Source organism: Mustela nivalis (genome assembly GCF_964662115.1).
Source record: "Mustela nivalis genome assembly, chromosome: 10".
Lineage (NCBI taxonomy): Eukaryota > Metazoa > Chordata > Mammalia > Carnivora > Mustelidae > Mustela > Mustela nivalis.
The window spans coordinates 20,516,818-20,538,316 of NC_139029.1; the positions used below are offsets into that span (position 1 = coordinate 20,516,818).

The 21,499-nt window shown below is 56.9% G+C and overlaps 2 protein-coding genes and 1 long non-coding RNA gene across 30 annotated transcripts in view; 2 read left to right on the plus strand and 1 right to left on the minus strand.

Annotated features, from left to right (window-relative positions):
* The window catches only part of EPB41 (erythrocyte membrane protein band 4.1), a 189,916-nt gene extending 186,593 nt beyond the window's left edge, over nucleotides 1–3,323 (plus strand). For all 25 annotated transcript variants that reach the window (XM_082684772.1, XM_082684755.1, XM_082684762.1 and 22 more), the window contains one exon: nucleotides 271–3,323. The gene's annotated coding sequence lies outside the window, so the exon portion shown is untranslated. The remainder of the gene's footprint in view (nucleotides 1–270) is intronic.
* On the minus strand, nucleotides 2,696–10,055 carry TMEM200B (transmembrane protein 200B). 3 transcript variants are annotated; one of them, XM_082684918.1, is made up of 2 exons: nucleotides 7,495–10,055; nucleotides 2,696–5,149 (listed from the first exon to the last, which is right to left on the minus strand). In XM_082684918.1, exon 2 carries the CDS (start codon nucleotides 5,127–5,129, stop codon nucleotides 4,206–4,208), a length of 924 nt encoding a protein of 307 aa, XP_082541044.1. In that variant the 5' UTR covers nucleotides 5,130–5,149; nucleotides 7,495–10,055; the 3' UTR covers nucleotides 2,696–4,205. The 3 variants fall into 3 exon arrangements, with proteins under 3 accessions (XP_082541044.1, XP_082541045.1, XP_082541043.1); XM_082684919.1 differs by lacking the exon at nucleotides 7,495–10,055 and adding an exon at nucleotides 7,134–7,292; XM_082684917.1 differs by lacking the exon at nucleotides 7,495–10,055 and adding an exon at nucleotides 5,422–5,734.
* LOC309841654 lies at nucleotides 7,272–20,149 on the plus strand. Of its 2 annotated transcripts, XR_014299223.1 has the most exons (4): nucleotides 7,272–7,359; nucleotides 10,312–14,506; nucleotides 17,495–18,019; nucleotides 19,958–20,149. It is a non-coding gene; the product is annotated as an uncharacterized lncRNA (long non-coding RNA). The 2 variants fall into 2 exon arrangements; XR_014299224.1 differs by lacking the exon at nucleotides 19,958–20,149 and having other exon boundaries at nucleotides 17,495–18,149.
* Nucleotides 20,150–21,499: the final 1,350 nt, after the last annotated feature.

A 21,499-nucleotide genomic window follows, 5' to 3' on the forward strand; every position in this document is an offset into this window, starting at 1 on the left:
GGGATAGAGAAGAGAGGGCTGAAGCTCAGAGGCCAGACTTGAGAAATGGAAGCAGCATAGCTGCTTTTGGGGAGCCAGAAATCCAGAGAAATTTATGCCTAGACATAGTTTACAAATGACTCAGGAAGCCATCAATCACCAGGGAGGACTGGGCTCCTCAGTACGACGGCTCGGGCCCTGCCTGGCACCTGGGACCACAAGAACTTGGCACTGGGATGGGGTGGCTGTCTTCCTTTGCAGAATTTTAAAAGTTTGCTTTCTCTCCTCTAGGAAAGGAACTATCCTACCCCAACTCCCTGCCTGTCTCCCATCCACAAGAAAACCAGCAAAATTATTGATAAAGAAGCTTACCTGCAACAGTCAGACTTCAGGCTTTCAAAATTGCTATAAACCACCAGAAAATTAACTTTGTTTTCTATTTGGGGTTTATACCCAGAGAGTCTTCTAGATGTTGCTGATTCTTTTAATACCTTTTTCTATATTGTGATACCAGAGATTGTTCAACTTTTCACTCTGCGGACTGTTTTTAAAGAGCTTTGTGTTTTTTTAATGGGGTGGTTTGTAACCATTTCAACCTAGCCTCTCCCCATTTACTTCCAACCCAGATACTGACAGGTCTACAGAGTTCTTGGGGAAATCCTCCAGAGGCTCTGTCAGCTGTGTTGGGGGCCAAAGTCAGCTTAACGGGGCTTCCCTGCTCCTCCCCTACTTTTATACCCTTTCGATGTCGGCAGAAACTTTGTGAACCAGCCCTTTCTCAGAGCCAATGATGTGACTTTACCATGTGAAGCAGGGCAGCTTTCCTGATCCACACGCCGCAGGGAGACATCCCTGTCCTTTTGTTGAGGGTGGTATTGGTGAGGCAGAGATCTCTGCTAAGAATGTAGTGTTGTTTTTCCTTCTTTCCTCCTGTTCTTTCTTTTGGAGCTTCTTTAGATCAAAGACACAAGAAGTTGTTCCAGATATATCTGATACTGTGAATGTTCGAACAAATCTGTGGCCTTCACCCTCCTGCCCTCCCTTCCCCTTTAACCTCGTCAGAAGCAGTGGCTCTGCTAAGTACTCCCCCCACCTCCCATCTCAGGAGACCAAAACTCACAGAAAAATAGGCACTTTTGGCCAAAAGCTCTAATGGCACAATTTTAGTGATGATTTGAGTAAGGAAAGTTGATGAGGTTTAAAAAAAAAAAAAGGCTTTCTAGTTCTGGGAATGTGCACTTCACACAGGGGAATGGTGTTTACCTCAGTCAGATCCCACTAAGAAGTATTTCCAGGTGACCAACCCTGGACCTTTTTCTTTAACCCTGTGATGATTGGAAATATGACTCAGAGAGGAGGTTGTGTTCCTTGACCTTTCTTCTCCTGACCGGTACCTGCCTGCAGCAAGGGAGGCAGGGAGCAAGGGAATTGGCTTTTAGGGGCCATCCTTCCCTCAAAACCCCACATGCTAGGCAGCACCAACACCAGCTCTGCTCATTCCCACTCTCCATCTGAGGTCTGTCAGGTGTTATAGGCTTGATCTTTGTGGTGGGTTGTGGGTTTATTTTACTTCTAACTTTTTTTCCCTTAGTTTTGGAAATGGGACTGACCGATGAGCCCAGTTCCACCATTACTGGTTGATCTGGGGGCCTTTTTATTCAATAGTGCTTCCCAAGTCTTCCAGCTGGCTTCCCACAAACACATCTGCCTGGAAGTTCTTAGAATCTTATGGTGGGACAGAAGTGAACTTCATGAGCTAGACAGTGGGTCACAGTCAGCAGTCTCTGGGCTCAGGAGGCATGAGTGAGAGAAGTGTAAAACCTCTGGTCCCCACAGTGGGGGCCAGCCGTATGTGTCCAAAGCCTCTACTGGCTGAGTCTTCTAGACAAAGTCGGTTGGTTTGAACTGATTTCAGATGTGTGCATTTTTCATTTAGTACTTATGTGAGCCTGTTACTAACCACAAGGCAGCTCTCTGGAGAGGGACAGGAAGAGTTCAGGTGGGACGTGTGACAGGCCTGGGAGAAAGGACTGTCCTGTCTCAGGAGCAGACTTCTGGCCTGTGGGCATAGGGTCCGAAATGATGGGGCTGGCTTGTTGGTGCCTAAGCCTGGCCTGTGCTGCCAGGGGTGGTGGTGAGGTTCGGAATCCAGCTCACATCAAATAGCATGTAACGTGAGCTTGCTTTCCCGCGGCCAGCTGTCCTGCTGAAAGAGCTCCCAGCTCCCAGAGCTGACAGCTGTGGAATGAGAGGGTGGGGGTGAGGAAGAGCGCCCACCGAGTTATCCGCTGTCCACGCTGGTGTTCCTGTCCGCACCGCTGATGGGGGCCTGCACGCCCCCTTGGCTTTGTCACCAGCTCACGGTGCTTCTCCTCTGCTTCCTTGACTGTAAACTGGGCCAGAAGATCTCAAATGCCCTTGCAGTGCTGAGAAGCCACAACTTGGAAAAGCTAGGAAGAGGATGTCCTTCCAAGCTTCTTCCCCTATCCTCCCTCTCTGGGAACAGATCTGGGACTTTGACAATTGTTTGGATTTTTTTTTTCTTCCTGCAGTTGTGTGTGTGTGTGTGTGTGTGTGTGTGTGTGTGTGCGTGCGCGCGTGTGAAGAAAAACAGATTCTGTCCAGGTGGAAATGGTGAAGAAGGGAGGAGAGAGCTTCATTTCCAGGGTCAGAGACTTGGCAGCCGTTTTCCTGAAGTGACTCAGACACACCACAGTGACAACTCTCACTGCAATTTTATTTTTATTCCACTTGAGAAGTAAAGACTTCCTCCAAGCCACATGAGGTCTCTGCCACCCACCTACCCACCCACCCACCAAGCAGGACCTGAATTTCTAAGCCAAGGGCCCACAGAACCTGGCTGCAGGGACCTCTCAGGGCCTCTTCTCCTGCCCGCCCAGGCCCCCCCACCAATTGCAGGCTCTGCATGGCACCCTAGGGGGAGGGGCCCCGGTCTACCCTGGGAAGTGGAACCAGAGCTTCGGCCTGACCAACATCAAGGAATGCTCCTTGGAAAGATCTGCCCAGGATGTCTGCCCCAGGCTGGTGGTTTTTACAAATCTCTCTCAAATGTATTATTTTGGTGACAAAAATGAAGGAGCTTTGTAAATTTTTTAAAAAATCATGAATCATATCAAGTAGTTGTTTACATTTCTTGACAAAATAGGAACTATGGCAGCAGAATCAAATTGGCAAAATCCTTAGATTAAAAAGGCAATAATTAGTCTGCTGTTTTGGCCTTTTGTAGTAAGAGAAGTGGTGTAGTGTTTAGATATGTGTTTGGTCTTGCTTCTTGTGTTGCATTTTTCAATAAACAAAGAAAACAAAACAAAACAAAAAACAAACCCAGTACTGAATCTGTGAGAGTTGATCAACCTTTAAAGTCCTTTTCTCCTACCAGCAATCTGGGGAAAATTCAACATGGGTAAGGGAGACCCAAATATTTGACCCTAGAAAAGACCCTTTTCTAAAGTAAGCTACCCACAATGGCCCAGATGCAGCTTCCACGTTGTAGAAAAGTAGAACTGGCGGATGCTTTTTGCCAGCTGGGGGAAATTTTGCACAGGCCACGACAAAGGAGAGAAGGGGGCTTCTCAGACCTGTTGAGGAAGGGGCCGGACCCTCAGGAGGAAGGCTTTGGCAGTAGTGTAGCCCTAGTGGGGTGTACCCTGCATGACTGAGGGGACGGAGGGGCTGAGGTGGTGGGAGTTAAAGTCTCAGTCCCCATCCCAGATGGCAGTGGAGGGTCTCAAATCTACTTCATTGCTCATCTCCCCCGACCCTGCAACTGATGCCACGGTGGAGGGAGCCTGGCCCAGCCTGTCACATGCCAACCAACCTACCTTCCAAGTCTTAGGGGTCCTTGCCCACCACTCTGGGTCTGCTGAGACACCACCAGCATCTCCCAATCACCCCAGCCTGGACCTCCAGCCCCTTTAGGTACCTGTCCAAGGCTAAGGCCACTTTTGGAGGCTTAAAGAATTCCCGAGGCCAAGTCATGCTGGCCTCCAGACTCCACGTGAAAACACATTCTCTCCAGCTGATTGAACCCTTGTGCAGTTGGCATTTCTCTGCCGACATGCAAGTCAGGATGCCTTAGCAACTGCTGGGGCCAGAGCATCCATCTCCAGTCTGGGAAGTGACTGATGCATCTACTAGACGTTGGGACTTCTGGTCCTGTTACCACGGTCCGTGCGGCAGCCTCCTAGCAGGCTGTCCTCTGCTCTTCAAACCCGGGCTCCCAAGTCCCCTCCTCCTTCCAACTTGGCATAGCCCCCCAGGCTGAGGCGGTCCAGCCGGGGCCAGCTCCCGTGAGCACAGTCTCGAGGCGCTGAGGCCCCAAGCAGAAGCTCCCCAAGGCCCAGATCCAGAGACTTGGAATGTTCGATGCAGGAACCAGAGGGCTGCACGGTAATAATTACATGGCCAGTCTGGGTCCGTGGACCCCAGGGTGGAGGCAGCCCCGGGCCCTTCAGCGGGTAACTGTTGAGCAGGGCAGGTAACCCCAAGCGAGGATTCGCAGGCTCTGAACGCAGACTCCGCACTGATGGAACGGGTGAGGTACCCCGACGCGGGGACAGGTCCCAACTTTCTGGCTCTGTGCAGCCTATGGCTCGGGGAGTCCTGGGTCCGGGGCTGGGAAGGAGAGCGCAGTCCCAGCCAGGGCCGTCAGGCGGCCGGAGCGCCTGAGCCCGCAGCACCCCCTGGCGAAGCCGTCGCGTCTCCAGGTCGCGGTTCTCGTAGAGCAGCGTGTTGGCGCAGATGAACACGAACAGGCCGACGCCCATGACCACGGGCCCAAGGAGCCGCAGCCGCTCGTGCGGGCCGTGGCCCCGGCCGGCGCCGCGACCCTCGCGTCGCAGCTCGCTCAGGGGGGGCGCGCTGGCATTGGCAGCGCGTGGCCCTGGGGCCCCGGCGCGGTGAGGCCAGTAGCCGGCTACGGCGATGCCCATGCCCACCAGCACCACGAGCGCCCCCAGCGCTGCAAACGCCCCCGACGGCGAGCGCAGCCGCAGCCGTGCCCGCACCCGCAGAGGCTCCGGCGGGGAGCGCGGGCGCCGGCGGCGGCCCAGGCGGCGGCCCAGGCGGGAGACGCGGCCCTCGGGGCTCCTCCGCACCTCTCCGAAGTCTCCGGGGCTCCCGGCGGTCATCTTGCCGTCGTCTGGGCGCTCTGCGGAGAGAGGGGAGGCAAGGACTAAACCGACGGGCCTAGGGTCGAAGCGCCAGATTGGGGGCCCAAATATGGGAGGCAAGATCGGGCTGCCTCGCCCAGGCCGCTTGGAGATCCCTGGCGGCCACCCCCGGATTTTCCCGGGCTGCGAGGCGGGGAGCCGCCCCCGCTCGGGTTTTCCGCAGCGCAGCTCCGAGCCAGGGACGCGCGGCAGAAGCCGGAGTTGGCCGGACCCGCGGGCGGAGAGGAGGGAGGGGGGCTCGGGCTGCTACCTGGCGCATCCTCCGCTGCGGGGCTCCGGCCGCCTGCACCCTCTTCGCCAGCCCTCAGATCCCGGGCCTCGGGAGGTGTGCGGGCCCCCGGCAGTGGCGTCTCCAGGGTAAGTCCAGCCCGGGATCGACCTCACCCCCGCACGTGGGTGCACCGTAGTAAAGGAGGGAGGGTAGTAAAGGAGCTCCGACCGCCCGGGTCCGCTGGGGTCGCTCGCGGGCCCCACCTCCCCCCTACTGCGCTTTACATACCGCAGCGTAGGAAGGAGGGGGTGACTCCAGCCTCTTCCTGCCCGCCCCCTCCTTTCAGACCTCCTCAGCCTGCACTGAAGCTGCAGCAGGAGAGACTTGAGCTAGACTCCGGGAAGACCGTTCTGACCACGACCAGCGGCAGACTTTGCCCAGGATGGCTTTCAAGTCCTAGTTGAAGAGGCCTCCCCTCCCCCAGCGTCCGGGCAGTGGCCAGGGCAGGGGGCCGGGGGCAGGGGGCTGCAGGCGCTGGGCAGGGGGCCCTGCAGGGAGAGTTCCCCCCAGCTCTCCCGTCGGCCCGGGCAAGGCTGTTCCCAGGTTGCAGCGTTTCCAATTCGAGCTCCTCGGGATGAATCATCCCCCTTTCCCGCCGCCTGTCCTCCTTTCCGGCCTCCTCCACCCGAGGCCTCAGTGGCCCGCGTCCCGGACCGAGCAGCACCGCCCCAGCACCTCAGGCCGCCCCAGTTTGGGCCGCCTGGCTTCAGCCCTTCCCGACCTGTGGCCTAAGAACTGTAGCCGGGCCGGGTAAGGAGTAACTGGGCTGTGTGTGGTGTGGCCCCCACCGAAGGGAGGGTGTGGGAGGAAACGGGGGTCCCCACCCGGGCGCCCTGGGCCGCAGGCGAGGAGTGCTAGGACCTCGCTGTCCAGTGGTGCGTCTTTACTACCCCTGTCTGGTTTCTAAACAGCTTCCGCGCTGGAATCCGTGCCGAGGCCCCAGGAAGGAGGCCTTGCTACCCCACTCACTCCCCATCCGCACCCCCGAAGCTCAAGGCACGACACCCCATCCCTCCTCCGACAGGAGTGCGGAAGGCCCAGGGCCTAGCACGGAGCCGCACAGTCTACTGCGTCCAAAGCCTGATTTTCACAGATGGAAACTGCGGCCCAGAAAGACAGAGGAGCCTGCCGGGGTCACACGAGGAGGGGGCTCCTCCGGGACCCGACGCCGGGCCTGCGGACCCTAGCCCACGCTTTGCGCTTCCCGGCACGGCCACGGGAGAGTCCTGGGAGGAGGCAAGGGCCGTTTCCAAGTCGTCTCTGAGTGTGGAGCCTTTTTCCCGGCCCTTAACCGCTGAAGTGACCACGGCGCCCCAGGCCGGAGCTGGTGCCCCAGCGCCAACCCCGGAAAGGTCGCCTGGAGCCCTACGCGTCCCTGTGAGGAGGGAGGCGGAGGCATGCGGAGAGATGGGCACACACATAGAGACCCCGAGACTCTGGAGGGCATGGGTCCACGCTGGGGACCTCAAGAAAAAGAAACTTGGAGCCACAATCTCAAGGTCTCAGGCCGCGGGAAGTTGCTCTGGGCCGGGTCCCTCGCACTCTGGGGTCCCGCCTCCCCGCGCGCCCACACTCTGTCCCGGGGAAAGGGAGAACCGGGCTCCCGCCCCCCAGGGCCTTTCCGGAGGGAGGGGACCAAACAAAAAGTTGAGGAAAGTGGAGGGCGAGCCCGGGGTCCTAGTTTCGCTCACCTGGCGCCGCAGCGCCACGGCGGGTCCCGGTCCGAGTCCGCGCGCCGCGGATCCCGGCACTGCCGCTGTCTCCGCGGAATCTTGGCCCCCCTGGCCCCACCCCCTTCTCAGGCCCCGCCCGGCACCGCCCAAGCCCCGCCCCCCGGAGCCCCGGGATCTGGCTGGCCAGGCCCCCGCCAGGCCCCACCGCTGGAAGCAGGCGGCAGCTCAGGTCTGAGGGTCGCAGGTAAGCGCTGTGTGCTCGCCTGGTGACTCGGAGGATCTGGGGGCCCGAGTCCCCGGCTTATGTTGTTCGCAGAGGCTTGGGAGGGCGCCTTCTTCCCACGTGGGTAAACTGAGACCCGGAGCTGGAGAGCCCTACCCGGCTCCGCAGCGAGCGCGCAGACTGGATTTTCAAAGTCCGCACGCCCTCCCGCGCCAGTCACAGCCCCTCATTCCAGGTGTCCTGGAGAGGACTCGCGGGGGTGTCTGAGAGCCCACTGCTGCCCCGCGCCGTCCGGGGAGCTGCCCGGAGGAGGCGGCCGGGTTCCTGCTCCGCCCGTCCCCGAGCCTTTCCCTCCATGATCCTCAGAGCCTTCACCTGGAAAATGGGCTTAACGGTGTCCGCCTCGTAAGAAGCGAAAACCCGGCGTTGGGGGGCGGGCACACCACACGGGGCGCAGCCCGGTAACCCCCCGAACGCCCAGTGAATAGAAGCCCGGAGCAGGGGTGGAGGCGGTGGGGCTCAGCCGGCTCTCGGAGCTGAGGGAGTCTAACGGAGTGTCACGGGTCCCGCTGGCCTCCCTAGCGCCCCTGAGAAGATGCGCCCCATCTGGAGTGGGGAGGTGGCGCCAGCCCCCAACTCTGAGGCACTGGGGGCGCCCCCCGCCGCGGGCCTGACGGGGCCGCCCAGCTCTCGAGCCCTGCCCGCCCCCCGAGGCAGGAATGCGGAGCTGAGCGAGGGGGTCGGCTGGCGGCCCAGTTTCCATGATGCGGGGGGCGGGCTCGGAGGAGGAGGAGCGCTGGAGCGGGCGGCAGGCCAGGCTCCCAGCCGGGCCCCTCGGGAGGAATTTCCGGCCTGGGATTGATTATAACCCGCCCCTCCCCCCCCTCCGCCGCCGAGACCCCCCGGCCCGCGGGGCTGGGGGATGGGCAGTAATGAGACCCGGCTGTACGCCCCGGGCAGGGAGGGGGGAAGCTCGAGGAAGTAGCCGGTCTGGGCCATCCCACCTCGCAGGACGCCACACAGCACGGCTAGTCCTCGAACCCCTCTCGGCCGAGAATACTGGGGGTGGCCTCAGCGCCCCAGGATCTCCTTGCTCAGCCCTCGGGGACAGGCATCCCGGGAGCGACCGAGGTCACCCCTGGGGGCGGAGCCTCCTGGGGGATCCACCGTGAGGGTACCGGCGCCCCGCAAAGCAAATGGGGCCTAGCCTGGGGTCGGGTAAGGTCGCAGAGCCAGGCCGGGGTCGCCTTCCTGCCGCCCCTGAGACTGAGGCTCCTGCGGCCCAGCTCCGGAGAGAACTCCCCTCGCTCTGCGCCTGGGCTGTGGCTGGAGCTCCCCTGAGGCGGTGGCCTCCCTCCTGCCACCTCCTTCGCTCGAGACCCCCAGTCGACCCTGCGCTCCCTCTATTCCCGCACTTTGGCCCCTCCACACCCCCCACCCACCGCTCGCGCGACTCCCACCCAACATGGTCTGCAGCCCTATCCACCGTGGCTGCTTTTCCTGGGGACACCAACCCGTGGCTAGAGCTCTGGCAGTCTCCCGTCACTCCACCTGCCCTGGCATTTACCCCGTGCTCTTCCTGTCTGCCCCTCCTGACTTTTCTTCCTCTGGGCCTCCTCTGCCCTCCTCTGATGTTGGGGCTCTGCCGGCCTGGGCCCACAAGCCCATCCTCACTTTCAGCAACCAGTCACCTCCCCAGCAATGTCCCTGCTCCCGGTGATCATGGCCCATTCCTACCCTTCCTGTTCCCCACCCTGTAAAGGGCCCCACTGCCCCCTGCCCTCAGCACCAGGGGTCACCTTAGGTTCCTTCCTCTACCCCATCCCCCCTCCCTCCAATCCTTCAAGTCCTGTGGACCCCCCTGTTTGAATCCCCAATTAGCGGCCTTCTCCTGCCCCAGGGCCACAGAGGCACAAACCATCTTTCTACCCTGGATCTAAACCAATCACCCATTCGCTTAAACCCCCCAGTGGCTCCCCAGAATTGTCCAAATGGAGTTTAAAATCCCTTCTCATCTGCACAAACTGGCTCCTGGCCCCCACCCCTCCCCACTGGTAGCTGAACTTGTTCCCATCCCTGTATCTGTGCTCTGGCCTTGGGGCTTGGCCCCTGCCTTGACTGCTGCCAGGAATTCCCACTCCCGATCAACCCCTTGGTTCCTTCCTGCCCTCCAGACCGTTTCTGTGCCTTCTGTGGGGCCCCAGGGTTCGTCAGCCTCGCCCCTCCCGATCCCTCCATTAGATACCCTCCCTGGAGTGTCTCCTTAGCGGCCCTGCTCACAGAACTGAAATCAGTGTTTGGGCTTTGAGCCTAGGTCCTCTGTCCCCCTGGTGGTGAGCTCTGAGTGGAGGACTAGGTCTGTGCTACCCCTCCCTGAGCCCTGGCCCTCCCCTGGCCTGTGTCTTCTGCTGATGTGCACCTCTGGGGCTCCAGCCCAGACAGCAGGAAAGGACTCAGCCCCCAGTCTCAGTTTCCCCATCTGCACAAAAAAAGGGGGGAAAATACCTCACTGTGTCATTTGGAAGTTTAGATGAGAGCACAGATGCTCAGTATCTCGCACAGAGTGACTGCCCACCAAACAGCCGGTCCCTCCTCTGACCCCAGGTTTTGGGGCACAGAAGATGGTATTGGGGAGTTGCAGAAACCTCCCCTGGGTTTATCTGGGGTGGTGGAGAGAAAGGTCCTCTTTTCCTCGATATAAGCCCACTTGCTCCTCTCAAGAGCTCTGGGAGGCCAGTGATAGGCCCAGTTTACAGAAGAGGAAAGTGGCTCAGAGACATGGAGCTCTGCCGGCAGACACACAGCCAGGCTGGTAAGGGCGCTCTCCTTCCACAGAGGGAGCGTCATGGGGCCTGCTTGGTTGCGCCCTGTGCACTCACAGGTGTGTGGGAAGCCAGTGGCCTTAATACTGGGACATCGGTTCCACGTGGGATCTGCCTCTGTGTGACACGGACTCCTTTGTTTCTGCACCAGGAGGGACCTGGACGAGAGGACCCCCGGGACCAACGTGGCTGACATTTCTCCCCCAAGCTTCTCTGGGGAGGCAGAGAACCGAGCACAGGGACCCTGAGGTCCCTGCCTACTTGAGGCTCCATGTCCTCTCCAAAAGCCACGACGGGGAGAGAGCAGCTGTCATCTCCTGCATGTCACAGCTCCCCCCGGGGCCACAGCGAGCAGGCCTGGGAGCTCATCTTCTCTCATCTCCGGTTTAGGAACAGCCCTGCTGGCTGGGTCTGGGCTGCCCCGGATTTCCTGCCCGAGCCCCAGGGGTTTCTAAAACCATCCTTGTCTTTGAGCTGTCCCAGAAGCACTCAGAGGACACAGCTGAATGCCCATGGCGTCCCAGCCCAGTAAGACCACAGCCTCAGCCAAGATTCCTGAAGCCAGTGGAGAGGAGAGAGCTTGACCCCGAGACCCAGTTTTGATTCTACTGCCCATTCACTGGGTGACTTTGGGCCCATCACAGGAATCCCTCGGTGCTCCTGCCTCTCGAATGGGTCCTTCACAGGAAAACTGGTGGGCTGATTCAATAAGAAATGACTGGCAAGTAGAATCCAGAACCCCAATTCCAATACCTCATTTTATAGGGACAAACCGACATCCAGAGAGGCACAGTGACTTGACCGGGGTGACCCAGCCAATGAATGACAGAGTGGGGCTTCAGGCTGCACAGTTACAGGCCCCCACCCTGGGCTCAGGCTTCGGGGATTGTTGGGATGGGAACCCCAAGTCCATCTCCCCACCCGTAGAAACTCTGAGCCAGGCAATGGCTTCCTTGGTGTCTACGGGACTGGCAAATCTCTTGGGAAGAATGAACTCCCCATCTTTGTGGCTCTCCCAAGCCCAGAGAAGAGACGGAGCCGAGCCTAGGTGACACTGGGAAGGCCAAGGAGATGAGACCCTCCTGGGGGACAGGGCAAAGCCAGCCTCCTGCCTACGTCCCTAGGGGAGGGATGACAGTAGGAAGTCGCTGTCTTGTCAAGCTCCTCTTGGCTCCAACCCCTCCATACCTGTTACCTTCCTAAGTGTGCAAGACAACCCTGAGAGGGAGGTGACACGATCACCCCTTGTCACCCATGCTTTGTTACACTATGTCTCACTAGCCCTGTGACTGTGGTCAAGTCCCTGGTCTCTGTTTCCCCTTATGTCCATTTCCTCTTCTGCAAAATGGGGACACATGGTAGCAAGGCATGCCAAGTCCTCTAATGAGGAGGGAACTCCACAGGAAACACAGTGGCACTGGAGCTTTTCTGGCCTTCGACTGGTTCTTGCCCATCAGTTTCCTCTCCTAGAAAACGTGAAAGTGAGGCTACTGATTGTCTGTCTTCAGTCACCTCCTCTGGGGACCAGAGAGGACCCCTGGGCCCCATCCATATGCTTCAAGGGGTGAAGTGAATGGACCATCCACCAAAGGCTGAGAAAGTGACAGCTGACTCCATGTGGGGGCCAGGCAGCAGGGAGGACTTCCTGGAGGAGGGGGCCGTGGCCTTCCCACTGGGTCTCAGGATCAGAAGAGTTACCCAGGCTGCAGAGGGGGACCCAGGCAGCAGGAAGAGCAGGTGGACAGCCTGGAAGCTGGGGCGGAATTCAGGTGCCGGAGAGGGAGCCGGGAATCGGAGGAAGGGCTCAGGCCTGACTTCAGAGTTCCTTAAACCCCAGGCCCAGGATGTAAGGTTCAGCCCTCTGGCCCTGGGAGCCATGGGAGATTCTGAAGCAGGAGGGTCGCCTGATTGCTATGTACCTGGGGAAGAACTTTACAAACTGTGAACACGGCACCTGTAATAGTTTCTCCAAGAGCATGGAGAGAAGGTGCAGGACATGGGGCCCCAGGCCCCCCAGGAGCCTGAGGAGCTGGGGAGGCTTGCCCCCTGTGGAGGAGCACCAGGCAGCCCGTGGCCATGGCGGGGGTGGGGGGGAGAGAGCAGCCCGCTGCCGCCCAGGTCCTCTGGTTCTGGCCCCCTCCCACACTGACCCTTCCCAGCTCTCTTGCTTTGTGCCATCCCCTGGGACCCCCGAGACTAAGGCCTGACCTGCGTGCTGGCCACTTACTAGCTGTGTGACCCAGTGAAGAGACTTCGGTCTTCCTGAGCCCTCCTTCTCCTGCTCTGTAGAATGGAGAGGCGCTGTAAGGCCCCCACTCCAAGAGCTCTGGGAACATAAGAGGGCCCAGCGCAACTCCGGGGTGCCCCCCGAGGCTGGTCCTACTCTAGCAGGGCTGCTCTGCTTGGAAGAGGGGCACCACACATGGTCTCCGGGCTGTGCTGAGGGCTGGGTGCCCAGGGCACCACGGAGTCGGGAGCTTCCTGGCAGAGAGGCTGTTTGAGTGACGGCTTGGAAAGAACACGGGGCAGAAGTTGCTGGGTGGGAAGCAGCCCGGAGGGAATTAGGGAGTCGTTGGGAGGAAGGGCAGTGGGGATGGCAGGGGATGGGGCAGGAGAGGACTGAATGCCCGATTCAGGGGGTCAATTGCAAAAGCGACACGTACCCAAATAACCTCGGGACCATCTCTGAGCCTCTGAGCCTCCATGTCTTCCTCTGACTACAGGCCAGTGGCCTGGGTCACAGGCTCGTGAGGCTTCGGTGCTCACCAGGTGCTCCCGGAGCCTGCGCACAAGGCTGCCTGGGCTGTCACTATTATCAATGCTGCCTTTAACTTCGCTCTAAGATTTTGCTTCATCTCTGTGTTCTTTTTGAACTTCTTGAATATTCTCATTGGCTCAGCAGGGAGCAGGTGGCTATCCCTGGCCCAAACAGGAAGGAGAAGCCTCCGTCATACGGTCCAAAGGAGACGGGGCGGGAAATGTCAATTCAGATGCTTGGGACAGGGTGACAGATCCCTACAAGTGACTGCCAGCCTTGGTGGGGTTGGGGGGGGGGATAGGACCTTGGGAGCTGGGTGATTTGCCAAGCCCTTAGAGTAGGGCTGCTGGCCAGGAATGTGACTAGGGCACATGCCTACCCCACTATGGCCTCAGCCACGGCACGACTGTCCAACAAGAGACTGAACCTGTGGTTTACCCGCAAAGATCTGCTTCCCCTTTTTTTCAGGAAGCGCTCACAGCAAGAACCACAGGATAGGAAAAACCTCAGCTGAGAGCATTACGTCCCCATGTCGCTCCCTCCCCCCACCAAGGTAGGAGAACAGCACCACGGGGCAGAGAGATGTGCCTCGGGACGCAGCAGAGTGGCAACAGCCCACAGGGGCCACGTGAACACCAATAAGGAATCTGAGTTTGTGGCGTGCTTCGTCATGCAGTGTAGACAGCCCGCGAGGACAGCCACTAGCATGGCCTGCGTGGAAAGAGGAAGTTCCCGCTCAATGGGAGCTAACTCTGATGTTCAAGCTCAGTGACAGAGTGATGGGCCTGGCTGATGTTGCCAGAGGAGAGTGTAAGAATTTCAAGTGACATGAAACAAGACAAAATTTCTCTTTCACTTTCTAGCTGGAGCCTGAACCGTCTCGAGTCAAGGGAGGCCCCTGGCATTAAGGACCCAGGCTCCTTCCATCTTGATGCTCTGCCCTCCCGGACGTGTGGCCACCCACCTTGTCTTTGTGGTTGAAGATGCTCTCTGGCCCTCCTCCCTGAGTTTGGGGACCAACCAAGGAGAATAGGGCTGGGAAAGGGGACTGTGCTCCCCACTCCTTGTAAAGAACAGCCCCCTATGCACACATCCATGCTCCCTTCCCAGTGGTTAGAAGAAGATTGTGGGCCACACCCAGCCCAAAGAGAGGCTAGGAAATGGGTATTGGGAGACAATGAGAAGTGCTTGCTAGATACCACAGGGATGGGGCTCCTCTATTTGGTGACAAGCCAAACTGGTGATGAGGCAGTGGGGGAGTAGAGGCTGGCCCCTCTGGAGACTGGGAGTCATGGTGAGAATCCTCCAGAGCAGGCTCCTGGCGGCAAGGGAGCCCCAGAGTTGGTGGCATGCTGGTCAGCCATCTTCCCTCCTTCGATTGTGCCAAGAGAAGCCTGAGGCCCCCGCTGTCCGCACCCAGCCCTGCAGAGAGCAACTCTCAGTCTCTCCGACTATGTGGTCGTTCCTCCCATCGCGACCCTGCCACCCTGGGCTGGTCCCAGTTCTGTCGATATCATGGAGTCAAATGCCAGCTTCCAGATCTTGAATAAAGTACTTTGTAAAGTCAAAGTAAGAAGGCACATGGAAGGTGAGTGACGTGCCCAAGGTCACACAGCTTGATCATGCATCATGTCTCCCCCTTTGGCCTTTCCCCATTTCGGAGAGGCAGGACTGCAGTTCCAGGGCTGTGTACCCAGGCCTGGAGGCGGGTGGGCGGCGGGAAGGACGCCAGAGACACCGCTGGGTGCCGGGGTGCGGGTCGGGGGTGGGCTGCCTCGCAGAAGCCTGGGCGCAGGCGGGGCTCGGCGGAGGTCTGCGTTGGCGCCACCTGGCGGCGAGGCCCTGCACCTGCGCCCGCGCAGCCCCCGTCCAGCCCGCCCGCGCACCTCTCTTTCCTGTGCGCAGCCGCCGCGTTTGCAGCGGAGAAGCCGGGCCCAGTCCCCATCCGGAGATCCTGGGAGCGCACGTGTGCTCCCCGGGGCCCCATCCAGGCTAACAGGCCTCCCTCGGACAGAAAGGACTCGGCCTAGGGAGGCCGGGTGCGCGGGACAAAACCCGGTGGGGTGTGGGGGGAGTCACATTTACCCCGCGTGGAAGCCCCTTCATGGCGCTGCTGGAACACGGGCTTCCGTGTCCGCAGCACAGGAAACTGAGGCACAAATGGTAAGTGACAGAACTGGGCTGGGCCCCAAGACTGCTTGATATAAACTCAAATGCTGGCCCTGGGTTACCTGCCCCTGACTCTGCGGTGCCCCTCAACCCCAAGCTTGCCTAGACCAGCCCCTAGCTTGGGTATCCAGCCTAAGCCTATAGAAGTTTGCTTTTTTATCAGACACGTTACAATCCTGGGATGTTTGCGATGATCACAGGACCCCTGCAAAGGGGACCAGACCCGGCGAGCTCCCACCCTGCACTTGCCTGACAGGCAGGGAGCAGCCAGAACCCCATGGCATCTGAATCAGCTCGTGTTGGCCACCAGGAGACCAAGGAGGCTGCCAGCTGCCGTGGGTTCCAGCAGGTGCCTCCCGCTCCGTGGCAGCGCTCAAGGCCAGGTCTCTCTGACCCCTGAGCCTCCACACAGAACTGGGAGATGGGGATACGAATCACTGTCCTTATTTTACAGATGGTAAACTGTGACCCAGGGTTAAATAATTTGTCCAGGGTCACACAGCAAGAAGGTAGCAAGGGTCCTGTCCTGCCTATAATCCTTGTGTCCTCCTCTAAGACTGGGACAGTGCCCGGACCTCAGGAGGTGTCAGCCCCCCTCCACGGCCGGGTGGAGTCGGGGCTGGGTCCGAATTAGCTCAATCACTTGGCGTCCTACTGACATTTTGCAGGAATCTCACGTCTTATTCTGGTACGAAGAGAGATTCTAGTAAGAAGTAGTAACCAAGGGAGCACCTGGGTGGTTCAGTGGGTTAAAGCCTCTGCCTTCGGCTCAGGTCATGGTCCCAGGATCCTGGGATCCAGCCCCGCATCAGGGTCTCTGCTCAGCGGGGAGCCTGCTTCCTCCTCTCTGCCTCCCTCTCTGCCTACTTGTGATCTCTGCCTGTCAAATAAATAAAACCTTTTTAAAAAATAAATAGTAGCCAAAAGGACAAGGAGAAGATGTCCTCGGACAGTCACAGGTCCTGGCAGGGTCTTCACAGAGACCCCAGTGTCCCCAGTAACTAGACCGAGGCATCCCTGTGGGGCTGCCAGGCACCAGCCACGCTGTTGGGTCCCGCACAGATTCTGGGTTTGGAAGAACCATTGATGATGCTCCAAGAGGCTCCTCAAATCTCTCACCAAGAAATGCTCAAGAGAAAGCCTTAGGATGCCTGAGGGATCATTGAAAGAATCTACAGTCAACTTCCTGGCAGCTAAAGGACAAAAATGACAGCACACGACTGTCCCTGATGGGTGTGGTCATGAATTTTTCATTTCCTTTCCAGTAATTCCAGTCTTCCCAATGAAGTTGCTTCAGTAAATGATATGTAATATCCAAGCCTTTGTGAGACTTTTCATGGAAATAAATTCCAGAATGGGGGAGGGGACTGCACATCCCTGTGGGGGCTGCGAGTGGCCCCAGCGGACTTCGGAGGCTGGCTTGAGTGGGTATCTTGTGGGTGGCCTGTCCGTCCACTTCTGTACGCCACCGCCCTGGTAAACACCTTGGTGCTTGGAGCTAGTTCCTTTGTGTCGGTCCCTCAGGGGGACAGCAGTCGGGGGTCCAAGCCCAGCAACCTCCAGACTTCCTCTTCTTTTTGGAGATTTCTGGCCACAGGTCATGATCACAGTTGTGCTGCAGGTTCCATATTGAAGGCCAGGTGTAACTCAAGGTTATGGGGATTCTAATTTGCATTTCTTCAGGAACGTTCCCCGAGGTTCTGAATAGACTCTCTTAAGAAACACCAGGGGCTCCTGGAAAGTGAGACTTGCAGATAAGTACTCCATCTGTCTCAGGTAGTAAGGGATTTGGGTTCTGATAGGAACTGATTAAATCCCCACTTGCCTTGGGCTGGGCTGAGTATAATACACTTCTGGGAAAGCGGGGACACCTGATGGTCCAGCTCAGTCAACTTGCAGGAGGCAGCGTCCCCTGTTGTCACCACCGGGCAAAAAGTAGAAGGCGGCCCGCGCCCCAGGAGGCCCCAGGCCCCTTGCTCCTCCGGCCCAAAGCACACACAACTTGTAATACTATAGCGCAGTTGTTTAAACAGCGACAGTTTAGTGTGGCTGTTTGAAAAGCTTATATTCGTGGGATTCAAGTCTGTGCCCATGAGGGTGGGGCTGTTTGTGTGGTCCCTGTGTGGCCTCGGGTGGCTGTGACCTGCTCGCTCCACCTGTGGGTTGCCCTGGTGCCATAGATGTGCCACGGCTTCTCCAGGTCCCTATGGGGCCCACTCCGGAAGTGCTTCTAGTTGGAGGCTGTGACTAGGACAGCGACGCGGGGCTTCTGGCCTGTGCACCTACCCCCCCAGGGGGCCCAGCTGCTCCTGGGCCCTGGAGCCACACCCAGGCCGGGGTGGGGGGGTGGGGGGGCTCGCCTCCTGTCTCTGTCCCGAGCTAGGACTGATTTCTGTTTCTTTGGAAGCTAGCGTGGACGGCGAAGCCCTCTGTAACTCGCTGAAGCTTCTCGGAGACTAGCCCGTGTCTGGTTCATCTTTTAAATCCTCCTCAAGACCGGCCAGCAACAGGTGGCGTCTGGGAGGCGCAGCCCGTGTCCCCTGCGCGGAGGCTGCGGGCACCAGGACTCCCTTCCGCCCCCACCCCCAGGCGCCGGGGTTCTTGCTCGCGGTCCAGGCAGGTCCTCTGGCTTCCGCCCGGGGAAAGGAGGCGGCCCGGTGCGGGTGAGACCAGGACGCGCAGGTGTCAGGCCTCATGGGCACAGCTGCAGCTCGGCCCCCGGACCTTCCCACTTGCCCTCCGACGCCCCTGCCGCTCGCTCCTGCAGGGAGGCCGCCGGGGCCCCGCCGGGCCGGGAGTGCCGCGCTCTGACCGCCTGGGGACGGCCCCGGGGCCCCACCCCGACGGGGGCCACCAGCCTTCAGCGCCGAACTAACTCCGCGCTGGCGACAAGGACAATGTTCGTGGCGCCGCCTTGGACAGACCTCCCTCGGTGAGCACATCTCAGCTCTTCCTTCCTCCCGTTTGGTTGGGCTTTCCTCGATTTCGGCCTCCCCTCGGGTGGCTGGTCATTAGGGGGTCTGCGAGCTCCTCACTTCCTTTTCTTGCTTAAGCAAACGCGGACCGGGAAGCGCCTTGGATCAGCCGGTGAGACCCGGACGTCCCCACCGCCGCTCGAGGCTTTGGGGGTGGGGGTGGGGGTCTGTGTCGCTGCAGCTTTGGGTAAAACGGGCTGTTTTCTAATGGGAAACTCGGAAATGCCAGTTTGACTCCTGAATGCAGTCCATGGGGCTGTGTTCTCCAAAATTGGGCCATCTCTTTTTGCTGCCCTGCTTGGCCACAATAATTCATTAGACTCTGAAGAAAAATGATCAATGAATGAATCCATGAAGCATAACGTGTTCGGAAATTTGGGGCTTTAAGATTATGTTTGCATCTCGCTTCCATATTCGTGTGTCCACGTACGTTGTAAATGTGAGCTATCTTCTCTACCTCTGGATGGGGCTGCTAAAATTAATTTGTGGAAGAGCTCTGATATTTAGTTGGTTTAAAGACAAGTACCTGTAAGAATTGTGCATTCTGGGGCGCCTGGGTGGCTCAGTGGATTAAGCCGCTGCCTTCGGCTCAGGTCATGATCTCAGAGTCCTGGGATCGAGTCCGCATCGGGCTCTCTGCTCAGCAGAGAGCCTGCTTCCCTCTCTCTCTCTGGCTGCCTCTCCGTCTACTAGTGATTTCTCTCTGTCAAATTAATAAATAAAATCTTTGAAAAAAAAAAAAGAATTGTGCATTCTAAGATTCCAGTTCCCGTGATCTGGGAAGATATTTGACATTAAAGCTAATTTAAGCTCATTGGTTGAATGAAAATGAACATGTTGTTAGGATTGTTAACATTAGATGGAAAACTTCTGTTCTGTGTTTACTGTGAGTCCGCAGGTTCAGGTCATCTCTGCAGCAAAATTTGTTGGGAAAGGGGAAAAAAAATGGTACAACTTTGTCTAGTGTCTCATAGTTTTATGGGGGAATCTACAGATAATTGTGGAGAAGAAACAGATGTAAACCATTACTAGGCATCATAGGTTTATCTGTTTGGCTCCTAGTCACAGAAAATGAACACCACAGCTCACCATGACTACTGTTCCGTAGAAACTAAGGTTTTTAAGAACTAAGAATAAACGTAATCATGACTACTAGAAATAAGAGAAACAACTTGATGCAAAGAAAGTGAGATTGGTTATTTAAAGAGGGAGAACGTAGGACGAAATCTGAACGTAAAAAGCCTAGTTGTAGGTTTGTGAGAAAGCGTCTTTGGAAGGGAATGTGTTGTGCTTGGGACTGAGAATGGTTAGGGAGATCGGGATGGAAAGCTTGTTAAGGAGGGATGGGCTCCCGGGGGAGGGAAAGATGGAAAAGAGCGCGGGCCCAGGTAGACCGAGGAGCCGCATCCCACACCCACAGAAGCCTTCGCTGATTCTCTGGGGTTCCAAAACTTAGATTACCCTTCAGAACCGTCGTAAGTTGGGGCAAAGGGCTGGACTTTTTATACCCTCCTATTGATAGTCATTGGATGTGACCACCTGGGAAGAGGGCATGACCTTGACAAGGCAGCTGTCTTCAGTCAAGGCCGTCAGGGGTGGCATCCAGCTGCTGAGGACGGCTGGCAGCTTCTCGGCAGCAGAGAGCCCTTCGTTCCTGGTGGGGATTCTGGTCAGGACATTCCAGTACCCGCAGGAACTCAGATCCTTGCAACGCCCTGTATGTTCTTGTCTCAGGAATAATATATCCGGCTGCCTGGGTAGCACAGTTGATGAAGTGTCCAACTCTTGATTTGGGCTTGGGTCATGATCTTGGGGTCCTGGGACTGAGCTCTAAGTTGAACTTTGCACTCAGTGCAGGGTCTCTTGAAGAGTCTCTCTCTTTCTCTCTACAATAGGTAAACAAGGTATGCCTGGGTGGTTCAGTCACTTAAGTGTCTGCCTTCGGCTCAGGTCATGATCGCAGAGTCCTAGGATCGAATCCCACATGGGGCTCCCTGCTCAGTAGGGAACTTGCTTCTCCCTCTGCCTGCTGCTCCCCCTGCTTGTAAGCACACTCTCTGGCAAATAAATAAAATCTTAAAAATAAATAAACAGATCTTAAGAAAATAAGTATATATCCATATGGGAGATGACGGGAAGGGGAAAAGGAGGGACTGCTTAATTTTTTTTAAAAAATTCATCTTATTATTGGGGTGCCTGGCTGGCTCAGTTGGTGGGGCAGGCAACTGTGGATCTCAGGGTCATGAGTTCAAACACCACTTTTAATTAGAGTTTACTTTAAAACTGGGCACCTGGGTGGCTCAGTTGGTTAAGCATCTGCCTCTGGCTCAGGTCGTGATCCAGGAGTCCTGGGAACAAGTCCCACATCAGGCTCCCTGTACAGGGGGAAGCCTGCTTCTTCTTATCCCTCTGCTCTCCCTCCCTGCTCGCTCTCTCTCTCTCTCTCTCTCGCACAAAACAAAACAAAACCCCTAAACAAATAGGGGTGTTTGGGTGGCTCAGTCGCGTGAGCATCTGACCTTGATTTTGGCTCATCATGATGTCAGGGTCGTAAGATGAGCCCCATGCTGGGCTCTGCTGGGCTCTGCACAGAGCATGGGGCCTGCTTGGGATTCTCTCTCTCCCTCTCCCACTGCTCCCCTCCCCAAAACCCAAATAAACAAAATTCATCTCTTTGGAATGAATGAGCTTTGCCATCAGAAGCATACTGATATAAGATTGGAATTTATTGTTTTTCTCTCTGTTAAAATGATATTCAGGGGCACCTGCCTGGCTCAGTCGGTGGAGCACGAGACTCTTGATCTTGGGGTTGTGAGGTCAAGCCCCACATTGGGTATAGAGATTACTTAAAAATAAAATCTTTAAAACGTTGTTTTTTATAATTATTGATCTACTCTTAATAAGACATTGTGAACAAAGGTTTTTCTTTATCTGTAATGTCATCTTCCTAGAAAAACAAAGTTTCCATGTTTTGCCCTTATTAGGTCTTTGATTACTTAAAGTTGAATCTTCTCAATATTGAAAGAGCTAAGAATACTAACAACCATATAACCCTTGTATTTGCCTTTAGAATCCCTTACTGCTACTTTAGCGAAATGGATCATTAAGTATTAATTTTGTAATGATCTGTAATCCGATTTAGTCGTGTGCTTTAAAATGTCCTGATATTTCTGACAAATTTCCCAAAATTCAACCTTGTAAATGAAATGTTATGCTTTGTTTGCTTACTAATTGGGCTTATATGGTGTGTCCAACTCCATGGAAAGCATTGAAATAAGCGGTAATAAACGTTCTGATAGAATATTGCGTGGGTGGATGTTGTAACTATTCCAGAATTCCTCAGGTTTTGATATGCCCTGTTATAAAGTCATCACCTGTAATTCTGATTATTAAAGTGTTATGTGTTGGGGCGCCTGGGTGGCTCAGTCGTTAAGTGT

Coding starts and splice junctions, on each gene's coding strand:
- TMEM200B (XM_082684918.1), bottom strand. CDS start 5,129: ATGACCGCCGGGAGCCCCGGAGACTTCGGAGAGGTGCGGAGGAGCCCC.